Consider the following 17080-nt stretch of genomic DNA (forward strand, 5'->3'; position numbering starts at 1 on the left):
CACCATAACGTTTGTAACTACCGTTTCGCAATTTAGCAATTACCTATCTTATCGTTATCTAGCAGCCCATGACGTGTCCTGCTAATCTGGAAAATCCGGCTTTTTGTAACGTTACACCTGTTTTAGTAGATCATCTTTGAAGTTTTATGGACAAAAGACATGAAATATATATTTCCGCTTTTTAGAAGTGGTATTTGTATTTCACTTTCAATTCGGAGTATGATACTCGGAGTATCATACTTTGAGTTCCAATTACTCTCAGTTCTTTTGTCTGCAGAACATACATGTTGGAGCATAAAAGCAAATGTAGTAATGCCTCTATTTTCCGAAAATAAAGCTACACTAAATATAAATTTTACGATCCACAATATTTGTTATTAACGTTTACTAATCGCGAAAAGTGTTGAAACCGAATCCGATACAACTTCTCCGTATTGCTCTTCGCCTAAACTTGGGCCTTATATTATGGGGTAGAGCGCCATGCCATGATATTCTCTAAAACAGGGTCTTCTAGTAAACATGGGTTAGTATCGCATTTTCATATCAATACTATAATTTGCATCCCATGACGCGAAAGAATGCTTCTTCTGTCGAAAATCGATACCTTCTGGGATGCATCAATACGAATCCAGCTCTCTGAACCTTCCGCATAGCTCAATTTGCAGCTTTTGACGGTTCATGCGAACGAATTAAGACTGTTTTCAAAACTACTTACTTACTTGAGTAGATTTAAAGTCAGTCAATTCTACTTCTACTTCAAGTACTTTCAGGTGGCTTATGGAAGAAGTACTTCTACTCGTACTTGAGTAGATTTTTTCGTCGCTACTTCTACTTCTACTTGAGTAGCTTCCTTGACTACTTTGACCACCTCTGACTGTAACATAGCTGGCATGACGTTTGCGCCATAAATGATCTCGGCCGCCACAAGTGACATTACAATCCACCACTCACAGCCGTTGATCTCAATAAGCATCTACATGTGAAACTTGATGAAGTTTCAGGGCCCACGAACTGTTATAATCACCAGGTGTTGGTCAAGGTTTACTACTGACATCTATCAGACCGCCATTAATTTTGACCAAGTAATTTTATTTTCTTCCAGCAACATCAAATACTGACGCCAACTACGAAACTTTCACGGTTCGATCGGGAGTCCTTGCGACTGGGATAGCTGCTGGAACCAAAACAACGGCCTTCATCACCGAAGCATCCAAAAGTGAAGACAACAACATTGCTAAAGGAATATGGGCTTACATCCTACGAATCATGAAGTTGTGCAAACCAACTAACGAGGGGTCTCCTTGTTTCTATGATTAAAATGTATCCCAAATGCGTATATCAATGAAAAAATGAAGGCTATGTTGCTCAATCTATAACTAGTTGATACCGTGTTGGTCTAGCAAATTAGTTCCCTGGCGAGTATATTCTATCTTGTCTTTTAACAGAATTTCTTGTTTCTCGCCTGAATGTCTAGCTTCGATTAAAGCGCTGATCAATAAATATCCTAATTTCATTTCTCTCTAGTTGATTGGAGAACGGTGCCCAGAAAGTTTGTGTTATATTTCATCGACAGAATTCGAAAATTTGGCCATGTGTTGAAATGATAGTACTTCCTGGGCATGGCTGAACTGAAGGGGATGCTTGTTTCGATCTTTATAAAGAGCCTATTATCAATGTTCTCTCTCATTTTTCACAAGACTGCGTAAACACACTAACGCTCTGCGAGATCCCTTGGGCAACTGTAAGCAACACCAGACGTGCGTGAATCCATTCTTCAAGTCACAAGAATTACAGCACTGACATTTCCTTGTATTAAAGGGGCACTGCGCTCTAAATATGATGTGGTCTCAAATTGAAGGGCAAAACGAAAAAAAATTTTTGGCCGCAGCCGTTTTCTTCAGAACGCCACCGTAATGGAGCTGCAATTTATTGAAATATCCAGAAACGCACCCGGCTGCAGCTGTCGCGGCTCCGGGTAATTTCTTAACCCGTTACATGGCACGATGACTTCATCGTCGCATTTGCTGGACGCGATTACGCAGGCACGCAGTGGACGAACTGTAGATAGTTGTCAGCCGATGTGATGAAGCAAATATGTCTTACACGCCAAGGTGGTGTAGATACGGCGTTCCACGGACGATATTGAAATTTGCACCTAAACGTCTTCATTTTACTTATGACACAATGCTTGCACGAACCAAACTGGCTGTCCTGGACCACAATGAGAATGTTGGCAGATTTCCTGCGGTGACACAAGAAGGTTTGCTGTGCAGATGAAATGTTTGCAAGTCAAGGTACTCAGTTACTTACTCTATATTTGTTTAAGCAGGTGTTCTACGATACAAAAAAGTTACTCTCGGTCAGCAAAAGAGTGGATCTTGAAAAGCATGTATGAAAAGAAGCCGAACCACTATGCGAGAGAGCTTTTGAGGCGAACTGCTGAGAATCGCACCGGCATCAACTTCCCCAGTAACATTTCAAGAAGTGTGCATCCAGTCAGCATTGCACCAGAACCAGCCCCCTCTAAAGAGGATTTTTTTTTCGTTTTGCCCTTCAATTTGAGACCACATCATATTTAGAGCGCAGTGCCCCTTTAAGGGACACCAGATAATCACATTATAAGCGATGAATTTAAGTGTCACTGCGCTCTAAATATGATGATATCTCAAATTGAAGATAATATTTCCGAAAAAGATTTGGTAGCAAACCCGCCGTATTCGAATTCGAACTGCACCTAAAAGATTGTTTTCAAATACGCACCGGAACTCTCGTCCGACACGATTCTGCCATCGCGTTGATTAGCTCACATCGTGGCGTTTGCTGATTATGACTGCTGGAATACTGCATTTCGCGATTAACGCTCGCAAAGTCCTGTTGAGTAACTGTTATGGACAGGAATAAATTGCAATTCGCAGGCGTAGGCTCACACAACAACCCACTTTCCAAGTTCACACTCCAATTAAGAAGACTAACACGAAAATCGATCACGAATTATTTTGAACACAGGAATGCGAAGCTTATGGGTGCGACTACAATTTAATCTAGAGACGAAGAGCGTGTATTTTCCCGTCTGATCGAGAGAGGAGATGATGCTTCTCGCAGCTCACTCGCGTCGAGATCGACGTCTCTAACGAGATCGCGTTTCTTCGTCAGATTACTAATTTCTGGATACAAACTGGTGATGTACACTGGTACATCTAAAAGGAGTCGTCAATTTGCTCTGCTAAGCATCAGTACGTTCTGCTCAGCACATAACATACATCATGGTTTTCGAACCACCGGTTGATTTTTTTCTTGTACGCGGCCAAGGTTTTCTGTGCGCGCAGGCTATATCAGCCGTGCGCAATTTCGCACGAGGGAACAGTGCGTCAGTGCCTGTGATGGTGTTTCGATTGAGAGTAAAAAGACATTTCAAATCAATGCGAAAATTAATGATGCCAAATTCCTGGAAATGAGGCAATATCATTGGATTAGCCAATCTCGTGCCATGCAGTGACAATTTACAAATGCAATACTCTCCACGTCGGAATCAGCGAGCATGAAGTGTAATTAAAACTGACAAGCCATTGAAAAACGAAGAAATATTGTTCCCAAGTGACGGCCAACGATGTATCCTTTGTCGCATCAATCTAAAATATTTCACAACATCAGAGCAAGGTTTGAAACTATTCTCCTCTCAATCTCACTGCATTACGCTATAGTCTTTTACTCCGTGGTAGAGTGACAAGATTGAGGTTCAGAAAAAGCGTCGCTTTTCTACGATTTGCCGGAATGCACATGCACGAGATAAATTATGCTAGTAATAAGTTTTGTAACATCAATGAAATGCCTCATAGGAGCCAAGTCACGGGGCGATCAAGCTGTATCAAGCTGTTATTATCATACTGGCGCCGCGTTGTCCGCGCACGGTGCGCAGTCAGCAGATTGGAAAATGCTTCCTGAAACAAAATTCAAAATTGGGAAATCAGTTTTATTGGTTAGGTAACACCATCTTCATAGTATATGTGCCGTTGAGTAATACATAAATTGGTAACTTGTGGACTCTCTGTATAGGATGGAGTCAACAATCCTGATTGTAGGCGATTTCAGTCCATCACCGGCTTCAGAATTTTATGTTTTTCAAGACAATTACAACGATTATATTAGACAGCTTTCACCAAATAGGTATTCAAAGGTGTTCCTAGTAACTATGGGGCTCATGGAAGCTTAAGAATTGTATAATACGGCAAGCCCGCCAAAGTCCTCTGAACAACATCACCCTTGCTCCACAAACTTGATCCTGAGTTCCGCTAGATGTCAGTATAGGAAGAAATGAAATAGTCTGTCTCGAATGTAAATCAAACAATAATACAATATATTATATCGGTGCTTTGTTATTAGCAGGGCTTTGGAGCAGCCGTAAATTTAAACTGCTCCAGCTCCGGCTCCGGAGCTCTCTCCTATCATAAATTAGCTCCGGCTCCAGCTCCGGAGCCGCATTATAACCACTGCTCCGGCTCCAGCTCCGGCTCCGGCTCTGAAATTATCGAATGGTCCTGTCTATATCAGGGGTGGCCCGCAAATGTGGCCCGCGAGAGGGTTTTGCGTGGCCCGCGAGGTAATGTCCTATTATATTATCGAAAATGAATTGCTCACATTGTGAACTTGCAATGCCAACCAAAAATTACAATTCTGGCTGCGACACTTGGGATGTTGATGACTAAAATATCAGTTCCGACGCATTGGCAGATCCAGGGTCCAGTCACATTTTCAGTAAATCGTCGTACATTACAATAAACTAAAGTAGTAGCGAAATTTTTCTTCACGCTTCGCGTGTTTAATTGTCACACGATTTCTTGCTTGGTAGCCTACCCCCTACTGAAAATGAAAAAAAACGCCTAATTTACCCGATTGAGTCTAACCGTATTCGCAATTACGGAAGAAAAGTCTTTTCGCGTTTACGCTCGCATAAAATCGTCTACGGTGAAATGTAGGCACAAAATTATTGTCGCATATTATCGGAGACCTTCGATATCGATGTGTCCAGACGCCGAATAGTCGTGTCCTTGCAAACTGAGCCTAGCGGGCGGTATACAATAGACCCTCAATACTCACCTAGTTTATTTATAAACTTAGAAAATTTTACCCGCTTGGCGTGGCTAGTGGACCGCGCACTCGTTCGTAAATTGCATGTGCCCCTTTAGCCGAAAAGGTTGGCCATTCCTGGTCTATATAGATTACTAATCTACTAATGGGTTAGTTATCTATAGTAATATAGAGTCCGTCAGCCGTCAGTAACATCCGATGTAGCAACAAAGACATATAGGTGCCGCCGTGCCGGCTTGTGACTTCATACTGAATACTTGTCAATTGTCGACAACATCATAGTTGCACTAGGACGCAATTTACTCCATGCCATTGCTGTGCCCAGAATTAAAATTCAGGCCTGGTGTTCAATTATGATAAATCAGCAGATGTGGTTGTTGCATATTTAATAGCATCTTATGAAATAGGTCGGAGCCGGAGCTACTCCTCAAATAACGGGCTCCAGCTCCGGCTCCGGCTCCGGCTAAATTTTATCTAGAGCTCCGGCTCCGGCTCCAGCTCCGGTGAAAATGCACGGCTCCGGGGCTCCGGCTCCGGGCTCCGGCTCCGGCTCCAAAGCCCTGGTTATTAGTGAAACAGATGCAACATATTAAATCAAAAAGAACTTTTTTAGGGACCACCCCATTCGATGTATTCACTCGGAGCACTCGCGAGTACATATATTCAACAGGGATATCTAGAACTCTAGAACTCTAGTTCTAGATATCCTTGATATTCAAGTAGAGCTTCGAGTTTAGAATGATACACATGTATCCCAGACTTCCATTCCCCGACAACATGTAGCGAACTCAGCACATTGAAAAACGTTGACAGAATACATGAGTTTGACACCTATTTGCTTTTGGGATGCAAGAGCTGATATTATGACACTTGGAAAAACTTTTGTATTCATTTCAGATCACACACTCCCCACAACAGAGTATGGAAATCCACTTCACAAATCTTAATTATACATTGCGTCACTGGAATCTGAATTGATAAAAGGAATCGAGTGCGCCTTGAGGCATTAACATTCCTGAAATTTGATACAGAAATCGTTTTACGGTTGAACTTATGCAACATCGCGAAATCCAATACATTTGTCTATCTTGCCCTTCGTAATTCAAATACCTATCATTACCCTTGATTGGGCTTAAATACTGACAATTAAAGTTGATTTATTTCACATATTTATAGGGTTAGTAAGATCATTCATATTCAGCAGGTGTACATACCTGGTAAATAGTAATGATCTTCGTACACTGAGAATATGCACACATTGATCACAACTGTCGATAGAAGCAGTAACAAGCAGGCATATACTTTTTAGATCAAAATTATATTAGAATAATTTGTAATGGTATATTGTACGAAGTTAAGTAAACTTAACTCTGACCATGGCCTACTAAAAACACGGCCTTACAGTCTGCCTATTGACCTGAAAATTAAGAGGCCTAAAGTCTACTTTCCAACCCTTACCAGCTGTGCACTCAATTGGTCTGAAAATGCGATATTGTCATAATGCTACCTGTCTCTGGTACTCTACTAACACACCGGTGCAGAATGTATGTAAAAACAGTCCATTGCAGCAATATATAACAAAGAGAGAGAGAGAGAGAGAGAGAGTCTTTATTTTCATCAAACCAAAATACATAACACACAGCAGTGGTGGTGGTACAGAAAATATGCATGCACAGTATTCGGTATTAGATAGGAATGATCGATAAGACCGTGAAGGTCATCTTGTCTGATCACACCAGCATCAAACAGGTACACTTGACTCTAAGCAGTCTGGCTGTAAAAAATGTTACAGTAGTTAAAAAAAATAAAATAGAAGAAAAATTAAACGTTGGTAGCAAATGATCAATGAAGCAATGTCTGGGCGAGGTAGGGCAACAGTGTTAGTGTAACGATAAGAGGTGATCAAGTAGGGCTTTTTTGAATCTATTATAGGGCAATTCACGGATATGTGGTGGTAATGCATTTCAGATGATAGGTCCCGAGTAGTCGATGGACCTCTTAGTTAAGTTGCTATTGGCAAAATTAGGAACAAAAGTTGCATAATCAAAGAAAAATGGGTGCAGAAACTCTTGAATTAGAGCCTTAGAAAACAAATATCACAGCCTTACAGGACAATCACTTCTTTTGCTTCTCTTTAAATTGGAGAACTGAGTCTTCCCTGAGTGAGGAATTCGCAAATTTTTGCTGATTATTGTAAAAAATGTTCACAATTTTCTTGAACGCGACATTTGTACAATTTTCACTACGTGCATTACAACCAATTCGGGATTTACCTAACACAACTTTCAACACACGTAATGCTGCACGGCGCAGAGGAACATTGCAAAGGTTGGATATGAACTGATTAGCCGAATGTAGAACTGCGAAGGAATCAAATACAAAATGGGCCACTTGAACAGCAGTTACAGTCAACCGTCCCCTATCCACCAAACTGAAATATTCATCATATTCCTCTTCGGTTTCATCAGTCGTGAAGGATAAGCTGCACTCGGTGCAGTCCGTAGAATGACAGCATCACCCAAGAATGACAGCAGCATTGCCAAGACTATTGGGGGAGTACCTCTGCTTGCTGTTTACAACACTCCACGACATATGTATGACTTGAGGTATCCACCTTATCTGGAAGGTATTTGGAGCAAGCTGCTAAGGTTTTTTCATCAAAGATAGCCAGTGCCAGGTTGACGTTCTGCTTGTGGCCAGGATGTAGTGCTTTCTTTGTTAGCTTTGGAGCCATTCGGAAATTAGGCTACACTCCAACTGCCATGCAATATAACCAGCAGGGCTATTTATGGCAAGTCTCCTAGAATTCAGTAGATTGTTGCGAATGTTCTTCACCAAATGAACGTTGCCATAAAATAGATAGATTTTTGTCTTGCAACTTGGATGATTGATGAACAACTCACAGTTTGAACCAAACTGCGATGACAGTATATTGAAAGCACGAACGTTGGTACTGTGGTTGTCAGAAACAATACCTCTCATATTAAATTCTAGATCCGAGATTTTTCTTCGTCAGATCCATAATATTTGCCACCATGATATTGCACACTTTTTTGCAGATACATTTCATCCACCATCACGATAACATCCTCAGAAATTTCCATGGCCTTTGACAAATCAATAGTCCCTTTAGTCTTGTTCGCAAACAGCTCAAAGATGGCAAAGGGAAAGTTTCCAAAAGTGTCTTGTACACTTGGCAAGAAATAGAACGTAAAAGCAAGCAGTACCGGATCATATTTCCAGAGTATGCCAGAGTATTGCCAGCATTGTGGTATCTTAGATTACGCAGCTCCTCTATAATATCTACTTCGGGATCCGGATCAGTTAGACTATCCAAATAGCTTGGGAAGTTTAGTAGCTCGCATTTCCTTTTGAGCAGAGTATTTCTGCTTGTGCGGATTAATGTTGGTAAAGGCACAGGTATCCCATTATGTTGCATCTGCACCCTCAATTCTGACTGTCAATTTTAAGGCATTCTTGATTTTCGGAAAGTTTTCCAAACATAGCTCATAGTTTGTAACATGCTGATCCTCTGCTTGAGACTTTGGCAGATTTGGCAGTAGTATATCCAGAAGTACACCCAACCACGCAACACTAAAGAACCATCGCCTACTAACTACACTAGAAAATGAATATTAGCAAATTATACATCACTGAAGTAAAATAGTATTCCGGCACAGCACTCTATCCAAGCCTTGCAACTGCAACAATTAATGAAATTCTATAGAAGCAGTCACAATGAACAATTGAACATGCCTTCGTCATTATAAATGTCTTAGAACCAACGCTACCAGTTATACAATTCGTCAAAATAGACTACCGTATCCAAGACTGTGCTAGCGAGCAAGCAGATTATGATACTACAATGGAGCCGTTCGAACACGACGTTCTTCGCGTCAACTTGAACCGCTAGCACTGTCGAGGAACAGTAACCTGATTGCTAACTAACCTATCAAATGATAATACTGACCCTTAGCTCGTGAATATACTCTACATAGCGAAAGAAACAAGTGCAACGCGACGAACAGCAACACACGACTCAACTCAACTCGAACAACCACAAATGTCTTTACTTCAACAACAACTACAACTGTATTCATCCGCACGAGTTTTTGCAGTAATATCCGTGAATTGTCCACATGACTAGCAGCTCTTTTGGGACTAAAATGATTGTTTCCGTGTTAAAACGATATTCCATCATCTTAAGACAATAAATCTTAGTCAGAATCCACCGTGGTTTTGACTTGCGCGCTACTTACTATCTGCGTAGGTATAACCGTGAGATTTACACTTTTTCAGAACTGGCCTCTTAATTTTCAGGTCAATAGGCAGACTGTAAGGCCGTGTTTTTAGTAGGCCATGCTCTGACCTACATTTGAGAAAGGCACGGATGATGATGAAGTCTCTGGCTTCTTTATACCATTGGATTTTAAGGGTTGGGATTCAAAGAATGATATTAGGCTACTACTTTGTCAAAACTATTTAAATTTTGTGAAATATTCATCACGAACAGGAATACAAATCTAAAACACAAATATACGACGCATGCGTACAGGCGTGCACTGTGCATGCAACCTAGGCGTTATATGCCGTCATATGTTATCATGAATCTAACAAAATCACACCACCACAATGTTAAAATTCAGAATTGGCGCAACATAAATGCTTTACCCAATCCCCGCAACAATGACTTGAACCTAGTTTAAGCGCATTTCATCATTCTGAAGAATGGTGCACTGGGCAAGTCGATTGAAACCCTATTTGAAATTAAGTTTGAATTCTAAAGACCTTCGTACGACCGTTTAACACCTATAATGCATGGCCCAACCCATAGATCATTCAAGTATATTCACTGAACATCCTATGATTAACGTGGATAGTTTACGAAACACAAGGGTTCCGATGTTGACTTTTAACACATGTGTGTAGTTTAACTATACGTCTATTGTCGGTGATTATCTCTGTGAATGATGAGATTGGTTACTGGAAAAAGTTAGTCTTCATGTGAGACGTCTCGATTGAGATGTCATGAAAAATATAACTTTCCCAAGCTCAGGTGTAGAATGAGCGCTAACACGTGACTCTGGTCCCTGAACATTTATTTTGAGACACATATGTAATTCCGATGAGAACAAACTATATCCCATAGTCTTAAAAATACTTTTGCATAAGGCGTCGTGAGCTTATATATGTGTCATGTTCGTGAAGGTGGACACGGAGATACAATGAAGTGGTGCTCAGCCTAGTTAAGAGGATTAATAGACATGTCTCTCCCCACAGAGACGTCGGGTGAACTATTAATATTCATGTCAGCACCCACACAATCAGACTATAAACAAGCTAAACCCAAAAGTGTAGTACAAAGGTGGTCGAAGCAGTCAGCGTTGCTGCTCATGTAGAAGTAGAAGTAGCACCGTAAATTTCTACTTAATTTCAACTAAAAGTAACAATTTCAAATGCATGTCAAAACCCCTTCAAGTAGAGGTGAAGAATGAATATGTGAAACGCACTCTAATAAGTAGTCTGAAAAAGTGGATTTGTTCGATAGTTTCCATACCTTTTGCAGTTAATCAGAGGAGGTCACTTTATGTAGGGTGCATCTTCGCGACTAAAGCAATATGACCAAGTACACTACAATAGATGAAATTTTAGAAACATATATTCAGTTACCATGACACTCCAAATAGTTTTGCTTCAAAATATTAGGTATAAGTGGGAGTAGTTTAAAAACATAACCCCCCCGAGTAACTATAGTAGTTCAACTATAGCAAATACTTAAGTACTCGGAAAAAGTAGCAGTACTTAGTTACTGACGATCTCCGGTCGTTCTTCGCCGAGAATGCTGCGCATCTTGAACTAGTCATCACCTATGGATCTCCTCAACCCGAAATGACTGCAAACGCCATACGATCGAAGACCAAGGTTGAGAACTATTGATGTGAAAATAAGATTAGGAAACGTGGATTCCATTTGGGATGAATTTCAAATTATTTGCGATCTTTCAATACATTATCGTTTCTAATTTGGCTCTGCAGTTCCTGAATCAAGACCAGCGTTGCCAACACGATTCGTATCTATCATTCTTCATGCATATTGCATATACCTGATTATTACTGATAAGCTTAAAATAAAATAGATCCCAAAGTTCCGCGGTACATAACCCGGTTTATAGTCTCGGAGTTCCGCGTAAGACATTTGTTGTTTCCGTTTGTTTACAGCCTTTCCTACGATCACGAGTTTTAAAAGGTTAACAACAGGACTTACCCAAACCCAAGAGCACGCTCACGTCAAAGAAACTCGAAAAAACCTCACTCATGTGGCACAAAGGCCGGAAAATCAAGGGGAATGTGTCCGTGTGACGCTTGCGAAAGCGACACTAACGGTTAATGTCTTGAGGCGTTGCGCTCTAATTATACGCCGAGCGTGGGCCTGATACCATCACGAACTCAAGTGGGTACTTGAATGGTAAACTGATAACGCGCATGACATCATTCACAGGACTTTGAAATGATGAACCGTGATGTTGCAATTTTTTCGCAAGTATAGTCTCATAACCGTCGTGACGATTTACAATAATCTCGTTATAACACACTGTAAACGAATATAGTGTATTTCCCCGGTTTCCACTATAGCTTACTTATCGGTACATATCATAGACTAGTTAACGGCACTCTGGTACAAAACATTGCGTTCGCAGTCGTTCTAATGGTTGTAAACGAGTTAAATACATCAACTCCTACGGATGATCCGTATAGCGAAGTAAGTATATTTTACCTAATTGCACAATTTACTCAAGTGGCTATGATTTTAGATTCCTTTTACTTCACTGTTTTCAGTTTTTAGTTGCAACTGTAGGTCGGGAATACTTACTTGGAAATCGTTACTGCTACTTGTAATTGAGTTCCAACGATAGCTGCTATGACCATACCTATGGAGATGCACCCCTTTTGCTATATCTGCGCAATCATAGTGTATTTGAATTGTTTGCACCCAATTGGGATAGGTGTGAACGCAAATTTGATGCTAGTAAGTGTTGTTTACCCTACGCTGTTTGCTGGAAATATACTTATTTTCCACCCATGCCTTTGCAGTAAGGGGAGAGGGGCTGTCAACTTTGTTTGTCTATGAAGAGTTATAATGCTCATCTGCGTAAGCGGTGTCTTATAAAAGCCTAGAAGTGGGCCGTGCTACAAGTCGGCAGTGATGAAATCAAAAATAAGGAATATCGGTCTGGTGTAAATGACCATGGTAGTCAACACCGTCAATATCACAAACAACAACAACAATGGCCTTTCAACTTTTCGCACCACGTCCGTGTGCTACTTTTGACCATCCTCCGCATCAAAACTTTATCTTGTCCTGCGCAAGAAGCATGTTGCGAATTCTGAATCCCTTTTTACAGTATTGAAAGTGCGATTCGGAGTTTATGCCACGCGTCGGGCATGCCTCGGGTACTAATTTGTGAGAAAACGTGAAAACGGTCACCTCTCTGTATTTGTATGTGTTTTCGGTGTGATATATCGCTCTTGTACATGAGCGATATATCTTCAGGCATTCGCTGATATAGAAGGGAATTACCTTTGCTGCTATTTTGTCAAGCGCTTGATCACGCTTGGCTCTATGCGTCACGATATTTGCAAAAATGTAATCGAAGGTAATTATTGTTTATGCCTTTTTACGCTTCCGCGGCCAATCACTTCTTAAAACTTAGTCACGAATCACGATAAATCCCCGGGTGACTTCAGCATAACCTGCGACTGGTAAACGATGCTCTACAATACTCCATGAAGATATTTCATTACCTTCACAATATATTAGGAATAGCTGGAGTCCCATATTCTAATTGGCACTGATGCGCGGTAATTCGGTGGTAATTTAACAGTGATTTACTAAATAATCCTCCGATAAGATGCTCTAAACATTTTTGTGACAAGGTCATCTGTCGCTTTTAGAACATTCCAAGTATACTCGTAGCATTTCGTGGAATTGCGATTTGCTGTTATAGTTGACGGCTTGAATATAGAACGCAACGTACAGATTTGTGTATAATGAATCGTGTCGAAAATCTGGCGACATGAAATTTACTGATTTAATAGTGTAGAACGTTCTTGAGGATGTCGTTATAGTTGCACAGCACATGGCGAAATACATAGGTTATATTGATAGGAAATATTTTCACGCTTCTGTATTAAAAAACGATGTAGATTTGAATGACACGCAGCAGTAAAATACTTTCCCCGTCTGCCTACACCCTATATTGTAAATAGCTTATTTCTGGATAACAATCCTGCACTATCCAAACGAAAATCGTGTATTACCCGATTTACGATAACGTATTTAGTGCAAATCAAGCGAACGGCACTTTCTGGTACAAAATCAATCCTTCACTCGCATTCGAATGGGTGTAAACGAGTCAAATACACCGATTCTTAAGGATATATAATATCCCTGGGTTCTGTTTCGTGCAACACTCTATGAAAGCGCAAAAAGGTTGTACAGTTAAACAAAACCCACTGCGCCCTTGTGATACATCTCCATAAGGATTGGTGTGTTTACCGGTTTTTTCCCACTGGAATTGGTGTGAAAACAAAATTTAGCACCAGAAATTCCATATACCTAACACCTATATTTCTACCCATATAACCACCGTGTGCTGTGTAAAGGAGACTGAGTCCTATTACGCAACCGTGATTTCGGGAGGTTCGGGTAGGAAGAATTGCTCTCGGCAGAACATTATTCAAGAATTTGCAGCATCATCAATGAACTAATAAATTATACCGCCACGAGAAATACAATCCATTTTTCAAGGATTAACGAAATATGATTCACAAAAAAGATATCGCTAGACCTGAGATTATGATAAAATGAAAAATGAAACCGATCCCGCTTAGTGATTCAATCTACAACCGTCAATATCAAGTAAATCAGTATCCGCCCTGAGTTGCCGATATGGAAACGACTTGCTAGAAATGAAAGAATCAGTCCAGGTTAATTAAGTGCTATATAACGCGTACGCGTCTGACAGTCGCAGCGCGGCTGATGATAGGCAAATTAATTTTCGTCAATGCAAAATGACACACCGACGCGAGGCTAGACATAATGAATTATAGATAGAGGAAGTCGATTCCCATACCAGCGCAACGTGAATGATGATGTCGATGGGCATGGGCAAAGGGCATATATATCGCCTCATGTAGGGCTACCGTTGCCTTATCAATGTAGAGCAGGAATCAACACCGCATCTATACTTCTACAACCATGCTTGTGTGTCTCGCTGGGGATCCAATGTCAGACACAATACAGCTTTGGATTTTGGGCAATAGCCTCGTATAAAATACTATATTTATAATACCGAGTACCGGATACCGATCATTGTTACTATATATATACATCAACTATAATATTCAGCGCTTGTCAGCACTTCTTGAGCTGTGTTTAGTATCCCTGGCCAATTAAAGTTTACGATACGGTTATTAGGATGAACTTTGATCCTCGCGTACCGGAATAAAGAAACATGAATTAGAACTTCACAGGGATCTTATGGATATAGTCAATATATCATAAAATTAGATGCATTCATGCTGAGAAATTCAACGCTAGTCAGCATACTGTATGATTCCAGCAGGAGACTTCGCTGTATGTGATCTGATGCCCGCGTGATAAGGTTATAGGATGTGGTAGTGTTACATCCAGGATTATTTTCTCAATCCAATATCAAGGTAAATTCCTGGCAGTCAGAGTGACATTTCGAAGCAAATACCCTCCAGCGAATTCAAGAATGTTACGCGAACGAAATCAACGAAAATGATATAAGCACGGACTTTTTGCTCGCCGTTAACTTGTAACGAGGCCTATCTGTTGATCAAAACCATAGTTTCGGTTGGAAATCGGATAGCGAAATATTCCAGCATAAATTGCGGAATATTACAATAGCTTGTCGTTTTGTTGGATTAATTGCCAGTTACTTTCATCGCGTCGAACAATGATTGCTACTGTGATCGTGCGTTCCACTTAGACCCGTGATGTTATCTTTCGCCAATCGCCACCATTTTCTGTTGAACTGAAACATATTCGTGATTTACAATAATATAGCCTATGTGTAGATAAGACATGGTGTATTCGTATTTCTTACGACTAATACTGCGTCTCTGAATAATCGTAACCGTAATTTAACACTCTAAAACACTCCCGCTCTAGGATCACCAGATCGATGTACGTAACAGGGAATGTTCATTAACGAAGTATTTCTACTTTTTCGGAGTACTGAATTAGGATTTGCCTATTCTCGTGCTATACTTAGTCACGTGAATATATTTTTAGATTACTTCCACTTCTACCCAATATTTTTTAGGCAAAGGTACTCTATTTTTACATTTTGAACTTTTCCAGGGTATAAAGTAGTTTCGGAGATATTTGCATTGCTTTTATGATTGAAATCGTCATGAAAAATGGGCGAAACAACGCCTTTATCACGATATTTGAATATTATTTATTTATAATTGCACTTATTCGAAGTCTCATCAGTTATTATGCGTTAGTCGCGAAGATTGACTACATCTTGCAATTTCTGTCAGAGCAACTTCCTATCAACTGCTAAAAGCATGCGACCCTTTGATCACGCTTACTTTTTGAAAACACTTGCGTTATCATACTTTGGGATTTTAATTCTACTTGAAGCATTCTTGGCATGACTTGGAAATTTCTACTTCTGCGTTTAATTGAGAATAGATTTACGTTACTTCAACTTGCACTTGAGTACCAACGCCGACGACTATGACCACCTTTGGAGCGAGGGCAGTGTATTCAAAAATCCCTATAGCGCAATTGGACCACGCTATACGGCTATAAGTCCGTAGAAAATCATTCAGCAGCGACGACTTGGTGTTAGAGAACAATAATTATATGCGTGACGTTCTCTCATTATGATTTTCGATGGTAACATTTGGTAGTTCATTTTGCCATGTAAATCATTTTATGAAAGACCTCGAAAGACGTCCTATATGCGTTACTATGGTCGGGTGTTCAACACGCTCGAATTGCAGATAAGCCGAAGGACAATAAGTTGAAATTTTACTGCATACCAAATATGACATGACATGACAGCTTAAATGCCTAATCATGAGAACAATGTAACTACACTTTATATTATCTTGGAGTAACCGAGGCAGCAAACTGTATTGCTTTTTTATAATTTTATAATTCAGAAAGGCCCTTTGAAAGCAGGTAACGTAAGCATTGGCAACGGGTGTTAGAATTGAAGATGATGCAAATATCTTCAGAAATAAAGTGACCTTACGTCCCAATGCCCATCAAAATTTATTCACCTCTCATAGGGGAAGAAACTGAAATAAAAATTACCGCGAATATTCTGGATTACCTTTCCTTGTAATCGTAATCGATTGCCGTGAGATGTTGCTACAATTTGAATCGTAATCGATTGCATGAGGCTGCGAAATCGCCCCTAGTCATGAACCAATTAAAATTGATTGATGCGACATGATCTGCCAGAATGTGATACAATTTGAATGTATCCAAACTACAAAACATGACGCATATAACGAACATGTTCATTTCAAATAAGTAGCACACGGTTTCAGTTGTAGAATAATCGGGTTTGGAGTAGCACGCTGGCCAACCTAGCTGGGTGCGTAACGGACATAGATGTATGAAACGAACAAAGTCGCAAAGAGGGCAATAATGCTAAAATTCATGGACAGTGTAACAAATAGTCTCACTTGTATCACAGGAATTGTAATATGAAGGTATAGGTAGATTGGAATTCAGAATGATGTCCGTTACAGACGGATATTGGATATATTGCGGAGTTTCGCTACGGTCTTTGTAAACGGACAGTTTACGGAATGTTTGGCGTTTTCGGTTTTGGCAGTGTTTACCGCACGTTAACAGCCAGGTCGTCGACATACTTTGAAGTTGGTAGTACTGCTGGTATCGGGCTGCCGCGGGGCTAAAATCGGGCTACATGCATGCAGTTGCT

General features: G+C 40.4%; 2 protein-coding genes across 19 annotated transcripts in view; both read left to right on the plus strand.

Annotated features, from left to right (window-relative positions):
- LOC145453991 (uncharacterized) overlaps window positions 1–1513 on the plus strand; it is an 88401-nt gene extending 86888 nt beyond the window's left edge. For all 11 annotated transcript variants that reach the window (XM_080331959.1, XM_080331957.1, XM_080331961.1 and 8 more), the window contains one exon: window positions 1103–1513. In XM_080331959.1, coding sequence (XP_080188085.1) covers window positions 1103–1317 — 215 coding nt within the window. In that variant the 3' untranslated portion in view covers window positions 1318–1513. The remainder of the gene's footprint in view (window positions 1–1102) is intronic.
- The window catches only part of LOC145453993 (uncharacterized), a 91468-nt gene that overhangs the window by 42501 nt on the left and 31887 nt on the right, over window positions 1–17080 (plus strand). The window lies entirely within an intron of this gene.

This window comes from Botryllus schlosseri, chromosome 13 (assembly GCF_051294905.1).
Source record: "Botryllus schlosseri isolate E-star chromosome 13, Bs_hap1, whole genome shotgun sequence".
Taxonomy (NCBI): Eukaryota; Metazoa; Chordata; class Ascidiacea; order Stolidobranchia; family Styelidae; genus Botryllus; species Botryllus schlosseri.